At 36.4% G+C, this 17,329-nt stretch overlaps 1 protein-coding gene across 2 annotated transcripts in view; it reads left to right on the top strand.

The window, feature by feature from the left end:
• Positions 1–17,329, top strand: part of PTPRN2 (protein tyrosine phosphatase receptor type N2) — a 753,919-nt gene that overhangs the window by 34,251 nt on the left and 702,339 nt on the right. For both annotated transcript variants that reach the window (XM_087946244.1, XM_087946245.1), the window contains exon 2: positions 14,956–15,006. In XM_087946244.1, the coding sequence (XP_087802370.1) occupies positions 14,956–15,006 (51 nt within the window). The remainder of the gene's footprint in view (positions 1–14,955; positions 15,007–17,329) is intronic.

The raw sequence follows: 17,329 nt of genomic DNA, 5'->3' as shown, positions 1-17,329 counted from the left end.
TGGGGATTTTGCAGTATCTTTCCCCTGCCATGCCCACCAAGCCATGCCCACAGAACCAGCGGAATTTTTTTTTTTTAATTTCACCACTAGCTGATTGGGATTCCTTAAATGTACAGTCCCAGCATACCTCAAGGGTGCCTGATTTTGAAAAGTTTATGCACAACTTTCTAGTCTTTGAAAAATGCAGTTTCTAAACCAGTTTAAGAAAACCTGCTTTTTTATGACAGCAAAAATGTATATCAGAATGATTTCATGCAACGTTGGCAGTATTAAGCAGAGATTAAGCTGATTGGAATTATGCAAAGTAAGAATGATAATTTAGTTAACCTTTGGGGTAATCATGAAGTTCAATTGCTTATGATGCATATTGTTTGGGGAAGGTGGGACACTGTAAACTTGTTACGACCTCATTTCACAAATTACACAATGTTGTAATGTGGCAACAGTTAACTTTGCTGTGGGTGCTCAGATATTATTACAAAGACATCATTGGTCCTCTGGGAATGGCATAGAGACATTTTGTCTGGAATCATAAGTGCCAGAGATGCTTCTATGCACAATTTGAGAATATGGCATACTTCTAGAATGGTTCAAAAATAACATGATTAAAGCCTACTCAGAGCAAGATGACAGATATTTAAAACTAAGGCAACCATTTAAAAAGGTTTGAGAATCAATATATAAACACAATTGTCTGGAGATAATAAACTTGAGTTTTGCAGAAATACAACATTATTGTATATGTGTATTTATGTATACTACCATGAAATGAGTTTAAGGGTGTCTGAAATTAGAGAAGAATCGAACAAATCAAATTCAGAGTATATACTAAGTGGCATCTGTAAAGTTCTCTGCCATTTGCATCTGGAATCCATTCTAGAAATCTGGTGATCATCTATTATCTTTAAAAAAATGTCCAATTTTGATCAGGAATTTTAAAAAACAATTGCTCACCCAACCACTTTCAGCTTGGTGGGCGTGGCAGGGGAAGGATACTGAAAAATCTCCAGTCAGAGGTGGTATTTGCCAGTTTTCCGAACTACTCAAAATTTTCCGCTATCAGTTCTCCAGAACTGGTCAGAACCTGCTGAATACCACCTCTGAACTCTGGTAATGGTTGGTGCTTTTAATTTACTTTAATTTTGTTCTTAGTTCCTTTTACTGATTCCTTTTACATTGCATCTTTATATTGTTTTTATGCTTTTATACTTTTAACTACAGTGCCCAGAGTCACTCTAAAATTGAGATGGACAGTATCTAAATTTGATAAATAAATAAAATAAAACATGTTCATTTAGTTTTATTGACAACAATAAAAAATGGTTTGCTACTCGTTTTTTATTTTTTTATTTTCAATCTAATCACACTCATAGTACTTCCTGGCAATTTTTATCCAAAGAGTGGCTGCACCAATAAATTAGAGAGGGGCATAGAAATTTAATAAACAAACAAACAAAGATTGTTTATTGATGACAACTATTTGGGCAGTTTTAGGGATGTGTACAGTGCTCTTAAAATCTAAGTTGCTGCAGTAGAACTGTGGCTTCAGTATTCTGAAAAGTTTTCTTCATCTTGTTAAGCACAGAAAATTTAAATAGCATCAGCAAAAGAACACAGCAAAGATGCAAAATACCTCGAATTTTTCAATATTCTCTATCCCATTTCTAAAATAAGAGTTCCTAGTAAAAAATGTAACCACTTCTACAGCATCATTAAATAACAGATTTAGTCTGAGCTTCAGGCAAGCTATTCCAGTGATTAATTCTTCTCACTGTCAGAAAATTTCTCTTTAGTTCTAGGTTGGATCTCTGTTCAACAAGCTTCCACCAATTGCTTCTTGTCCTGCTTTGGAGACTAAGTCCATCCCCTTTTCTCTGTGTCAGCCCCTCAAGTAGTGGAAGATAGACATCATGTCATCCCTAATCCTTCTCTTTGATAGACTAGTTGTACCTAGCTCCCTCAACCTTTCATCATTTATCTTCCAGATTCATTATTATCTTTGTTGCTCTTTTCTGCACACTTTCTAGGATTTCAGCGTCTTTTTTTGCATTGTAATGACCAGAACTGGATGCAATATTCCCAGTGTGGTCTCACTACTGCAATATAAAGTGGTACTACCAATTCTTGTTATCTTGATGCTGTCCCTCTGTTGATGCAGCCCAGAAATGTATTGGCTTTTTTGGTAGCTGCAACACACTGTTGGCTCATATTTAAAGAGTGATGCATTAGAACCCCTGGATCCCTCTCTTAGTTACTATTGTACTACTGTTGAGCCAATATTGCCTATTCTATACCTATGCATTTGATTTTTCTTGCCCAAGTTCAGGATCTTACTTTTCTCACCACTGAATTGCCTATTGCTGGGTAGGGCCCAATGTTCATACCCTGTCAAAATCCTTCTGAATCTTGAGTCTATCTCTCAAAGTGTTGGCAATTCCCTAGCACTTGATGTCATTTGCAAATTTGATGAGTTCTCCTTCTATCCCCTTGTCTAGTTCCTCGATGAAGATGTTGAAGAGTACTGGACACAAGACAGAACCTGGAGATACCCTACTGCATGCTTCCTTTCATGAAGATGCATGTATATGTAGTTCCATTGAATTACAAATGCATTGCATCTTCTTAATGATAACCTCCAATAATTAATACACTGTATTAATTAACATTTGCATGCTTAATTCTGGAAAACATGCTTTTGGGCCAGATAAAGAATACCTACATGTTATTTAATAAAACCGGTAATATAATTGTTTTTTAGTAGTGAAAAATTATTCTGGTGGATAATAAATATTTATTTTCTCTTCATGGTTCAAAGATAAGGCAGAGTCCACTTTGACTTACCCCTTTAATTCTTCAATATTTTGCAATGATTTGTGCATCTATTTTGTACATGGAAGGCTCTGACAGTCTCCTCTCCCCATTTTCCTTCTCTAATACTGTAACAGATTTTTGCTTTACCTTCAGCTGTCAGATGTTACTTCTGCCTTCATTGATTTCATTAAGGAGCAATCATATATTAAGCACAGCAAAGTCATGTTCACCTGTATGAAGGGAGTTGATAGGGTAACCCAACTCTAGCATTTCAGAGCAGATTGTAAATGTGATGCAGTTTATCTCCCGCAGGGCTTTTAAGATACATGAATAGTGCATTTTAAGCATGTTTTCTTGATGGACAAAGTACAAGAGCAGTCAGATTCAGGCATAAAAATAGGAACAGCCTTACTGCTGAATGAAAATCCATCCTTATAGAAGAATGGAGCAAAGCGGGATTACCTTGATCACACTGTTCATATTCTTGAGGTCTTAGGAGACTTAAAACTAATCATGCTTCTGCAAAGTTTTAATGAAATGTATGGCAAGTATTCTACTTCATGCCAAGGATCCAGCAGTATGATATTGTGTGATCTCAGCACACAGTAAATAACAGCAGCCATTGAAACGAAGATACCTAATCATCTCCAGAATAGGATATCCAGATAAATATATATCTGTTGCCTGGAATTGTCAGAAAAGCAGGATATAAGTATAAACAGGGGTGGGCTGCTGGGAGTTCACAGGGGTTCAGGAGAGCCCCCTAGTTAAGATTCTGTGCAGTTCAAAGAACCCCCAAAGCCCACTACTGGCTGGCCCTGCCTACCCTCCTCTCCCCTCCCAGGAGTCCTCACGTGGCCCGTTTTGGATGCAGGTAAGTGCAGGGCATGTGCAGAGGCTTGAGGCAAAAAACAGGTTTCCTGGAAGTTTGGGAAGGCTGGAAATGGGCCCGTTTCTGGCTTCCAGAGAGCCTCCACAGCCTGGGGAGGCTGTTTTCGCCCTCTCAGAGGCTTAAGGAAAGCCTCCAGAGCCGGGGAGGGCAAAAACGCCCCTCCCTTGCTGTGGTGCAGGAGGCTGACTGTGGTGCAGAAGCCCACTCCTGAGTAATAAACATGATATAAATGCAGTAATGGAATAAAATGGAGACAGAATGAAATCATATTGTTATATATTTATTGGTATTCATATATTTTATAGTTCTTTGATGGAAAGCATTACAGCTGTAGGGAATTTAAGTACAAGGCAGATAAAGTATCTTTTTAATGGCATCAGTGAGAGACCTCATTCTTCAAGGCAAAAAAGAGAATGTGCCAGACAGACAGGAGGAATCTAGTTCTGGAAGGTCTAAAGAGCCAGATGGTCCATGCTGAAAACAGTGTTTCCTGCTGCGATGAAATTATGGATTACTGTATGAGTAAGAATGCAAGTAAAACCTGGAAATTTCTTTATGAGCACAAGAGGCAAGAGGATGTCAGAGATTGGAAAGAAGTGTAAAAAAGGGGCAATAGAGAATTGTAGGTCTTTTAGAGCAGAGGCCCTAATACCACTTGAGGTGGCCCCTACTTTTCTACTTGCATTTTTACATGCTTTCAAATTACTAGGTTGGCAGAAGCTGGGACAAATAATGGGAGCTCACTCCATTACGCAGCACTAGGGATTCGAACTGCTGAACTGCTGACCTTTCTGATCTACACGCTCAGCGTCTTAGCCACTGAGTCACTATAGATATGTCTTTGGACAGTGCTGGCTCTTCGGCTTTGTAACGGAGATGAGCACCGCCCCGTAGAGCTGGAAACGACTAGCACGTATGTTCGAGGGGAACCTTTACCTTACCTTTAAGACCACACCTAGACTACTGCATCCAGTTTTGGTGACCACACTAAACTCAACACTAAAAAGATGTTGAGACTCTAGAAAAAATGCAAAGAGCAACCAAGATGATTAGGGGACTGGAATCTAAAATATATGAAGAACAGTTACAGGAACTGGGCACGGCTAGTCTAGTGAAGAGAAGGACCAGGGAAGACATGATAGCAGTCTTCCAATATTTGAGGGTCTGCAATAGAGAGAAGGGGATCAACCTATTTTCCAAGCACCTGAAGACCAGACAAAAAATAATGGATAGAAACTGAACAAGGCGAGATTCAATCTGGAAATAAGGAGAAATTTTCTGACAGTGAGAGTAATCAACCAATGGAACAGCTTGCCTTCAGAAGTTGTGAGAGCTTCATTACTGGAAGCTTTCAACAAGACAACTGTCAGTAATGGTTTCGGGTCTGCTTGGGCATGGAGGTTGGACTAGATGACCTACAAGGTCCCTTCCAACTCTGTTAATTTGCATCTGTATCTACCTTTCCAGCTCTGCAGACCGGCAGTAGCAGCAATAGCAGGTGCCAGAGGGAAGGGATGGTTTCATGTCTGTGCAACTTAATTCTGCACATGTGCAAATGGAACTTTGTGTGCTTGCCTGCCCCTTGTGCAGCCTGGTTCCCAGAAGGCTGTTGGGTCAGTAGCAGGCCACGGGCTGGGAATTGGGGACTCCTGTTTTAGAGAAGCAATTCATCTTTTGGTAAATAATTTTGCTGGAGCAAAATTTTGCTGAAACTCCTCTTACCAGAAGGAGTACTACATCCTGTACTATTTATTTTTGTACAAGGTTATTGTAGAAAGTTTTAGTTATTCAGAATTCACTGTTCCTGTGAGTGAAAGAAACAAAGGATATAATACCCACCTTTATCACGCCTGAATCAGAAGACTTAATAAAACAGAACTGTATGTTTATCATTTTAGTGGTAGTGATATTGAAAGTATACTTATTTATCCCTAGAATAAATTTAGAAGCAAATTTATAAAACTATACATTTAGAAAAATGAAGGATATTTCTGACCAAGTACGCTTAGTTTCTCCACTCTTGTACTTCAATAAACTATCTAAGCAGAAACCTAGATCTTAGGTGTGACCTAGATCTTATTTGTGTGTTGACACAAAATTGTTCTGGAAAGTAGAACAAATTTGTCATTTGTGTCTTGCTACTGGGAGTGTAGCACAAAATATGCTACCATGGTATCATAATAAAAACTAATGTTCTTTTCTTTTAATCCAAGAATATTCCAAATAGATGCTTATGTGTGTTAAATTCAGAGAAATTGTATTTTTTGGATTTTTTTTTAAAATCAATGATATGAGTTACTTGTTTGATTTTATTGCTGATAGAATTTCATTCCTCTTGTATTCAGGTTGTTTTTTGTTCTCAGTGTGGGTAACAAATTCACATAATACTTGGATCAACCAGAAGTAAGATTTATTAGAAAGCTGTTTGCAAAAAGCTGGTGAGATTTCTTTGGCACGATAAAAGTCCATACCGAATTACAGATCTCAGCATATTTTTATACATCCTTCTCACCGGCCACAGGTCTTTCCTAGCTTTCCAACCACCTACTACCCCTAAAAATATAAAGTTAGTTAAGCCCTTACTATCACCCAAACTTTCTAATCAATCAATCTCATCCCTTTGATCAGTTGACCTTGTTACACAAGAATTATAAAAACATTTGGGAGAGAAACCAATTAAGTAAAAGCAACATTTGAGAAAGTTACTTAATTAAGTAAAACAACTTTGAGATAGGGAGTTGTCAAAGTGGGTTTAAATTATATACATTCTTGTCCAATCAAGCCTGGGTTGACTATTCCCTTTGTTGATGGAGACTTGATAACAGATTAATTGCTTCCCTTGTTAGCTCTGTTCTTAAGAAGAGAGATACAGAAAGAGTGAATAAGCCCCCTTATAGGTTAATGTGTCTATATGTTAAGATACTAATTCTAAATAGTTTTATTCCATATAAATGTATAATATATTTTTTATAATCTATATAGTGTTCTACTTTATAAGAGATTATGTCATATATTGTATTCTATCTAAACACTAAAATTGATTAGTTAGACCTGTGTTGCTAATCACCCACCCACTCTAATCCCAGTCAGTTCTCATCTTCTTGGCATTCCTATCTTGTTTTTCTGTATAATTCAGTACCTGGTACGAATCTTAAGCCAGGAGCTGGTATGTCCAGGGGTCACATATTGGTCAAATATGGCTGTCCTCTAGCTATATAATAGTATGGCTATATTTTAAAATACTAACTCTAGGCAAGTAAACGAAGTATATAATACACAAGCTATATATGGTAGTCTATACTATGGAAAATTACAACCTCTTATATTGTATTTATTTATTACCTTGTTGGGTCAAACTTAATTAACTCTTTATGCTTCTACTCTGATAATATTATCATTGTTATTATTATCATCAGAATAATAACTCCCCCTGCATCAGCTTGGCTGTAGAGAAACCTCCAACATCACCAGAGTCTTTTGAAGTGGGAGGTATAATAAATATATTTATTTATTTTATTTAAAATGTATATAGCCAATTATTTCAATTAATTCTGGGTTGCTGCCTCCCCCCCAAAAAATCTAACTTCATTGAAAAACTATAAAACTACACTGATTAAAGCAGTAAAAGCAACAAAAAACATGGCACTAATCCATTTCAAAGTGATCATCTAGTCTTCTTCTAATGCATGGGAAAAAAGCCAAGTCTTCGAAGCCTTACAGAAGGCTAAAAGGCTCAGAGGCAGGGGTGGGATGCTACCAGTTCTGCCCCGGCTCTGTAGAACTGGTAGCTCTGAAGAGCAGCAGACACAGAACTGGTTCTTCTGTTTGGACCATCCACCCGCCCAGGCTCTTACCTGACCTTTATTTCCTGCTTTTTCAACCTCAGCTGCTTTACATGGCACAGCTGAGGCTGAAAAATCAGTAAAAAAGGCTTTTTTCAAACGCTGTGCACCCCGCGCAGTGCTTATCAGCTGTCCGGGAGGCACAGCTTTCCTCGTATTACACGCGCATGCAGCAAAACACAAGCACCAAACTGGTAGTAACACCGGTTGAATCCCACCCCTGCTCAGAGGCCTGCTAAAATTGAGGGAACAGTGTTCCATAGGGCAGGTGCTGCCACAGAAAAGGCCTACTTCCTAGCTCCCTTTTTTTAATGTATACTGAGAGCATTTGCACCAAGACAAATTCCTCGTGTGTCCAACTACACTTGAATTCTATTCTATACAAGCTTAGGGGCCCCCATTACTATACGCTCTACTAATTCTGGGCCAATTGAAACTTTTGGATTGTTTTCAAGGACAGTTCCGTGTAAGTGCATTGAAGTAATCCAAATAAATAATAATGATAAACCCCCCAAAAATCTTGCTTAATAATCCCTGGTGTAAACCTGCTCTGTAATTTAGAGCTGGAGTTAACCAGTTGTTTCACTGAACAGGCTACTGAGAAACCATTCATTTAAGTGTTTATGTATTTATTTAACTAACCACTGCACTGTGTGGTGCAGTGGTTAGAATGGAGATCAACTCTGCCCACTGTCAGGAGTTTGATCCCCATTGGCTCAAGGTTGACTCAGCTTTCTCCATCCTTCCAAGTCCAGCAAGTTCAGATTGTCGGGAGCAATATGCTGACTCTGTAAACCTCTTAGAGAATACTGTAAAGCACTGTGGAGCGGTATATAAGTTTAAGTGCTATGGCTATTGCTAAATTGCCACAATTGTGACTCTTCATAGTTTACAGATAGAAAAAATCCAATGAACAATAGTGCAATTAAAAAACATGATGAATTTTAACTATATTATCAGGCAGTGATATTAAATTGGCTTAAGGACTGGGTTAAATTAAAAGACAAAAGAATATTAACAATAGAAGGTTAAGACCTCCAGGAAGATTGGCACACATATTTGTGGGAGAAAAAAGGCAAAACACATGCCTATTTAAACTGACACTTAATAAGAGATTCAACTAATGAAGATATGGAGGAAAATTAAGAACAAGCATTATATGAAAATACCATGTTGGTTGTCAGCCATGGAGGACATGATATACCCAAATAGATTAGACTTAGAGAAAATGATAAATTATATTTTTATTTTATTTATTTATTTTTCAATTGCTTAGGGAAACTAAAATCAAATCAAGAACTTAAAGAACAGGGAATTACAATCAATTGGTGGTCATATCTTCAAATTCAAACAGATACAAAACAGACTCAGAAGAATTTGGATTTGACATGGGGCAAAATCAATTAGACAAAATTTTAATTGGACCGGAACAAAAATTTATATCCAAAACATATAGATATTTGTTAGATTTTAAAATGGAAGAGGAAACGGTTAAGAATACTATGATAGCATGGATGCGGAATTTCAGTTATAATATAGATTTAGAAGAATGGGAAAAATTATGGAACATAAACTATAAATTAACTACAGCCTCAACATATAAAGAAAATTTATATCAAATGTTTTTTTTTTCCGATGGCACTTAGCCCGGCAAGATTAGCTAAAATATACTAAAATACCAGCCCAAAATTTATTTTATTTGTATTTATTTATTTATTTTTGTCAATTGCTTACAAGATAATAGGTATAAGTAAAAAACATAGTTATGAATACATGGATACATATAAGAAAAATAAAAAAATAAAAGAAACAATAGGACAGGGACGGTAGGCATGTTGGTGCACTTATGCACACCCCCTACAGATCTCTTAGGAAAGGGGTGAGGTCAATAGTAGACAGTACAAGGTTAAAGTTTTTGGGGTTTGGGGAAGAAACCACAGAGTCAGGTAGAGTATTCCAGACATTGACCACTCTGTTGCTGAAGTCGTATTTCCTGCAATCATATTTGGTGTGATTAATCTTGAGTTTCTATCTATTGTTTGCTCTTGTATTGTTATGGTTGAAGCATTGATTGATAGGTAGGACATTGCAATGTATGATTTTATATACTATACTTAGATCGGACTGAAGGTGGCATAGTTCTATGTTTTCTAGGTCTAGAATTTCAAGTCTGGTGGTATAAGGTATTCTGCAACGAGTGTTGGAAGTGCCAACAAGTTGATGGTACCTTTTACCAGGATCTATTGGACCAAAATCAAAGATTGGATGCAAGGAATTACGTACAGGATATCAAATTGAACTCAGATCAGAATCTATTTATTGGGGATAATCAAAGACCAATATCTGAAAAAGATAAAATACATAATCTTACATATTCTAACAGCAGCTAGAATAGCTTATATGCAAACGTGGAAAGGGTCTAATGTTCCAACAGAAGAATTAGTCTTACAAAAAATAACAGATTATGCAGAAATAGATATGCTTACATTAAAAATTAAGGAAAAAAAGAGAATCCGATTATTACTCAATTTGCCATAGATGATACAAATAGTTAGAAAATAGAGACGAGGAATGAAAAGTGAAGATTACATAGAAGAATCCTTAAGAAAATGATATGTAGATATGTAGATATATAAAATAAATAAAGATAGATATTAATAACAAATATAAGTAAGGATAAACATTGGTGAGGTTTATGAATAGATGATAGAAAATATATGATAAAATTGTATGTCGATGCAAAATGCTGTTGAAAATGTAAATACGATTTGTACTGGTGGAAAACAATAAAAATCATTTGCAAAAAAACCATGATGAATTTTAAGGATGGTGTTAAAACTAGGGCATTCAAACCATGCTGTGGTGTTAACTAATTAAATAGACTTTTTGGAAAGATACTTTCAAATGTAAAGTTATTGAAAATTTTAAATACAAGAAAAAGACTAGTACAAACTAAAATAGTGCAAAAAAGGGAAAAAGAAACAGGAAAAAATGAAAGAAAAAAAAAAAACTAAAAGTGCAAAAAGAAAAAGAATAGCAGAAAATAATAGAACAAAATTAGGGAACTGGAGGCTAAAACATATAAAGAATGGTTGCTTGAACTGGGTATGTCTAGTTTGATGAAAAGGAGGACCAGGGGTGACATGATAGCAGTGTTCCAATATATATATGCATAAGTGCACCAACGTGCCTACCGTCTCTGTCCTATTGTTTCTCTTATTCTTCTTTTATTTTTCTTATATGTACCCATTTCATGTATTCACAACTATGTATACACTTATACTTATTATCTTGTAAACAATTGGCAAATCAAATAAATAAATAAATAAAATAAATAAATCTCAGGGGCTGCCACAAAGAAGAGGGAGTCAAGCTATTCTCCAAAGCCCCTGAGGGCAGGACAAGAAGCAAAGGAACTAATCAAGGAGAGAAGCAACTTAGAACTAAGGAGAAATTTCATAACAATTAGAACAATTAATCAGTGGAATGACTTGCCTCCAGAAGTTGTAAATGCTCCAACACTGGAAATTTTAAAGAAGAGATTGGATAACCATTTGTCGGAAATAGTATAGGGTTTCCTGCCTGAGCAGGGGGTTGGACTAGAAGACCTTCAAGGTCCCTTCCAATTCTGTTATTCTAGAAGTAACTTCCATTGTTCTCTCTCTCTCTCTCTCTCCCTCCCTCCTTCCCTCCCTCTCCTGCCCCTCTCTCAAGTTACATCATAACTTTGAGAAGAGCTGTGTTTTAATGTGCTTCCCAAAGGCTTGTCTTCTCTGGTAGATGATTCCATATGATCATGAAGCTTAGTGCTAGGAAGCACATGCATTATTATTTTTTGTACCAATTAAAGATCCTGAGTGGCCTTTAAAGGTTGCCCTGTTGTTAGTAGTCCAGCCAGGTGGTGATGATACGGTATTAACACAGTTGAGAAAGTCCAGAAATATTTCACAAGAAGAGTTCTCCACTCCTCTACTCATTGCAGAATACCTTATGCCACCAGACTCGAAATTCTAGACCTAACAAACCTAGAACTACGCCGCCTTCGGTCCAATCTAAATATAGTATATAAAATCATACATTGCAATGTCCTATCTGTCAATGAATACTTCAGCTTCAACCATAACAACACAAGAGCAAACAATAGATACAAACTCAAGGTTAACCGCACCAAACTTTATTGCAGAAAACAGAGTGGTCAATGTCTGGAATACTCTACCTGACTCTGTGGTTTTTTCTCCAAACCCCAAAAACTTCAACCTTAGACTTTCTACTATTGACCTCACCCCTTTCCTAAGAGGTCTGTAGGGGGCGTGCGTAAGTGCACCAACTTGCCTACCGTCCCTGTCCTATTGTTTCTTTTATTTTTCTTATATGTATCCATGTATTCATAACTATGTTTTTACTTATACCTATTATCTAGTAAGCAACTGACAAAAATAAATAAAAAATAAAATAAATAAAAAATAAAAATAAATAAAAAACATGATTTAGGTCTTTCTACTCCAAGATAGATCACTGAACTGCTGTAGTCTGAATTATCTGAAGCTTTCAAAGGTAAATCCATGCAAAGTACATTGCAGTAATTTAAGGTGTGTAACACTAGAATAAGGATAACGGAAATAAATACATATAAGCCCTGCAGTTTATCTTGTACAAAATTCCCCTTGAAAACTAGATATGCATCCTACCCTTCCTCAGTCTCTTAATTGTTTTATAGATTTTTAGTGTGAAATTGTTCCCCAAGCTGTACTTTACAACAGCCTAGAGAACTAAAATTTTTATATAACATTTCTCTACCTAAATGCCAAATAAAGTTACAGGCACACTGTGTTCTCCCTGTTCTGAAGAGCATGAACACTGAATCACTTATAAGAGCAGATGGCATATATTACTTATGGCAGCCAGAAATACTTGAATATGTGCCACCTTTTCTCCTTCTGCTCTGGAGAATTTAGGGATGAGGAAAGCACAGGGTCATTGTGAGATGTTGAGGAGTACATCTACCATATTACAAATCCATTGTCACTGAAGAAAGGATGGGAACAGATAAGAATTTGAAGCATTGAATCATTTTATACGTCTTTAGTACATGGAGGATTAAAAGCTGAATCAAAAGGTGGAATTGTCACCAAAGTGAGCTATAGTGATAAGAGGATGGATAATCTGCTTTTTTTCATCCTGTTTTCTCCTTCCTTATTCAGATAATTTAAAGTTTTCAGGACACTTTCTCATCTTCTTTTCTCTTAGGAATTGTGAGTTTGTTTATTTGTCTCTCTCTGTGTGTCTGTGTTTTCTAGGATCAAAGTACTTTGGATTCCTTTCCAAAAGATATACTGGAGAGAGTGCATCAATCTGCAATTCTGTAAACAGCTGTGACTTTTCTTTTGGAAATTGGGCTGGTGGTTTAAAGAGCTTGCAGACTGAGCTGCTTTAATGAGCAGAGATAGCTATTAGCATCACTTGTATCATTCCAAAGCACTTTTTAAGAACCAAATTGAAATTGCTGTATAGTTTAATGTCATTTAAGGTAATTCTTAGGTTCATTTTTAATTCTTTTTACTTAGGAAGGTAATTGCGAAGGATTGTTTGTTAGAATATGAAGTACAGTTTTTGTAATTCATTCAACGACTAGAGAATTTGCAAGATATGATGGTTCTATTATCGTGAAATTATGTATTGTCTTCATATTGTTTATTATAGGAATTACAATTAATGACCAGATATTTAGAATGAAATCTGCTGTAACTTAATGTTTTAGGAAATTATAATCCAAATCAAATGATATTTATAATAATCCTTGGCTAATGAGTGACATTCAGCTTCATTTTATATAAAAAAATTCCACTAAATATTGTATTTTTGAGGAGACTTTAAGGCCATTTTAATCTGCTTCTTTCTGAAAACAAGTATTGGAGTTTGCTATGCATACATTTATTAATTTGATATTCAGGACACATACCTTATTGTTAATTGCGTCAGATACCTCATTCTAATCAGCATGTAATTGCTAACTTTTGTTGACAGATAGAAAGTGCAGCATTATATAATCAATTTTTCCTGTGCTTATTGATTGCTTACTAGATGTTAATACAAAAGTGACTGAGTAAAATTAAAAGGTATTGAGTTACACATGTGCTCCAAAGCAATCTGTTTAAACTTCAGTAGCAAAATGGAAGACAATATTTAGTATAAGAAGTGAAATGTGTAAACAAATAACCACAGAGGTTCAGTCAAATCTGCCTTTCCTGAGAACTAGGATGACAAAAATGGAACCTCTTCAAGTGATGAAATTATGATACTGGAAATTGTGATTCTTGCATTGTTATTGAAAAATAATTGGGGGAATACTCTTTTCTTCTTCAATTGGCCAAATGACTGATAATAGAAGAAAAAAACACCAGAATCATAGTGGATTGTTCCGTGAAAATGTCCACTCAATATACAGGAGCTGCAAATCACTGGAGGAGGGATTTACACATACTGCATATAGTTTAGTTGCTACATTTGAAGAAGATGTAGGTAGCCAAAGTGATTGGAATGCTCCAGCATCTTCTTGGCAAGAAAAGGCTATCTTTGCTTAGAAAAAAAAGACTATGGAGAGGATCAAGGTACAGTATATACAATAATGCATGGATCTGAGAAAAAAATATATGGAATCCCTTTTAATTTAGGGCATTCATTTTTCATTGTAGGGTGCTCACAAGCAGAAGATAAAAACATGCACCTCTCTCACCAGAAATCATCCAGTGAAGCTGATTAGAAGGAGATTTAAGATGGAAGACCTTCATCCAAGGCATTAACTTGTGGAATTCATCAGTACTGAACATAGTGCAGGCTACTGACTCAAATGTCTTTTAAAGAAGAGAATTGAACAAATTCATGAAAGACAGAACAATTAAGCCTTGCAGATTCAACATTTAGGAGTAATATGCCCCCAAATTCAATTAGAAGGGAAGAATGGTGAGAGAGGTGTATGTCTTTATCTTCTGCTTGTAGGCATCCTATTTTGAAAAATAAAAGTCCTAGATTAAAAGGGACTCCTTATCATAATCCAGTAGATATGTTTTTATGCTGCTGCTTCATCAAGTATGTTCTTTTTGGAAACAATCCCTAAATATTTCTGACATAAATGGGAATGTTTCCTCAAAGTTGTTAGTGTTACCACTGTTAGTGGTAACGGTGAAAATGTTTTGTGAAAGCATAGTCTGAAAAAAATGAATCTTTTAAAACTAGGAATTCTGGTTCCTGTTTTTTTTCCCCTTTCAGTCCTTCTTATTTAGCACTTTCTAGCTTGTACTTTTAATTTGAAATTAATGTTTGTTTTGCCTTGATTTTTATAACCAGAAATGAAAGATTATAGTTCAAACTAATCTGATCTCATTTTGATTGAGTATTTTTGTTGCATCCTAGGCTGCCTTTTTGAAGACGATCTCTGCAAAACTTATGAAATCTGTGTAAATGGTAAGTTTCCGAATTATGTGCATATTTTTCTGAAAGCTGCTTTGTACACTGATGCTTATTCAACTAAAATATATATATTTGTGTTCCAGCAAGTAAATTGTTCATTTAGTAGGCAATGAAAGTTTGATGTTCTGTAACAATGATTACAGACTGATAGACTGCCCTAGAAGGGAGAGCAGAAGCAAGATCTATAATCATTCCTCTTTTAAAAAAAATAATACATGCGTGCTGCTCACAGTCTGGTTACCTAAATTTTACCTTAAATAATTAAGTAATTCTTCCAGATCGGGCATGCCAGGTAAAGAAGTAATTCCCAGCCCAGTGACAATTTTATCTCATTTTGTATTTACACCTCCTGCCTTCTTCTGCTGTGAAATCATGAAATTGGTCCTAAAATATTGCAAAGAATGTAGGTGTTTAAATATGGTGTACCATCACAGTATAATAAGAAGCTCTACTTTTGGTGCATTTTCTACAGAGGGGCTTTGACAAATCTATGCTAGGAGCAGACTTGAGCATTTTGTGGGCTCTGGGTCATATCCAGTCTTTTGGTTGTGTTTGTCCGGCCTGCCTGAGTTCATGAACGTTCCTTGGTGCTCTCTAAGCTTGCTTGTTTTTTTTTTGCAGACATTTCATTACCAAAACTAGATAAGGTGACTTCATAAAGAAGGTCATGTAGTTTTCTTGCCTTCTTCTGTATGGTTTTTTGAGCCTCTGGTAACCCTGTTCCAGGAAACAGTTTTCTTAATATTTAGAGAGACCAATTTAGAGCTCTTATGTCTGTATGAATGAAATTGAGGTTCTATTTGGCTCAGTTACAGTGGTGGGATTCAAATTGTTTTTGCTACCGGTTCTGTGGGCATGGTGTGGCTTGGTGGGCATGGCAGGGGAAGGATACTGTAAAATTCCCATTCCCTCCCCACTCCTGGGGGAAGGTTACTGCAAAATCCCATTCCCTCCCCACTAACCTGCTTTCTAGCTCCGTTCTCCTGTGCAGGGCAACAAAAGTAGACCCAGCCAATCAGCTGGGACTCAGGAGGCAGAGAATAGATGGGGGCGGGGCTAGTCATAAATGGTATTTGCTGGTTCTCTGAACTACTCAAATTTTCCACTACCGGTTCTCCAGAACTGATCAGAATCTGCTGAATTTTACCGCCTATGCTCAGTTAGTTCAAAAGATGGTTAGTGAGAGGACATGTGTGTGTATGTGTGGAGGAGGGCATTCAATAGATAAGGGCTTTCAACTCACAAGAGACACTTGAGCACCGAGACATGATGTTGGCTGTCACTATACAATTGAAGCCATGTTCTTTTTTTAAAAAAAATTCATCATTATTTGGCATATGGCACGTTAAATGGGGCAAGACTTCATGGCTGCCATCTTGATTTTTTTGTTCCCCTCCTCTAGATGGTCTCATGAGGACAAATTTGTTACACCAAGGATCACAACACTAAAATCTTTTTATATATCAAAACAAAAACCTACTATTTTGAAGACGAAGAGAAAGACAGTATGCATTAAATGGAAATGTATTAAGGTTAAATAAATTATATGTCATATATTAAAAATAAGTGATTTACTTCAAAGCAAAACAATTTCCCACTGTTTCAATTTGGACACCTATCTGGCAATATTTTTCATTAACGGTTGCACCAATACCTGGTTTGATTTTATATAATAACAACATAAAGTCCTTGAATCTAATCATCTGAAACTTGGCAGGATTCACCTGCTGCTGGAAAGGGCAACTCGGTCTGAAAATTATTTCCAATTCTGTTAAGAAATAAAAATGATATTGGCAGTTCTCTTTAAGAGGGTGAGGAGAGGGTGGGAGACCAGGTTATGCCTTCAATTTGTCATGTTTTAGTCTTTCAATAAAGGGCCATGAAAATTTAGCTCAAATTTAGATTACTTTTATAGGAAAGCAACTTAAAGATTGTAAGGCAACCTCAGAGTAGATATGGAGGTAGATACAGAGAGTAAAGAGATTGTTACACCTGAGTTAATCTTGAGTGAGATATGCAGGAAATCTTATTCAGGGGGGCTGAAACATTTTTAAAGTCTAGAATAACGTGGCCTCCCTAATTCCCCGAACTATAGGAAGACAGAGGAGTAGGGATAGAATAATCAGATATGCAAGAGTCTGCTATTTTAGCTATTTTCAATAAAAGGAAATTTAGCCCTTCAGCGGAGTTTATTTTCTGGTCTGGTTTTTCTAGTAGGGTTGACATCAGACAACTTTTCATTTTAGGGTATATATTGGGTGCGCATTGAATGGATAATATTGTGCCAGGGTGGGGCTGTTCCTGGGCTGCTCATTCC

This window comes from Notechis scutatus, chromosome Z (assembly GCF_049901735.1).
Source record: "Notechis scutatus isolate UNSWTSFEM ecotype Mainland chromosome Z, rNotScu1.2, whole genome shotgun sequence".
Taxonomy (NCBI): Eukaryota; Metazoa; Chordata; class Lepidosauria; order Squamata; family Elapidae; genus Notechis; species Notechis scutatus.
The sequence above is the reverse complement of the archived record's forward strand: the minus strand, read 5'-3'. Positions and strand labels throughout refer to the sequence as shown.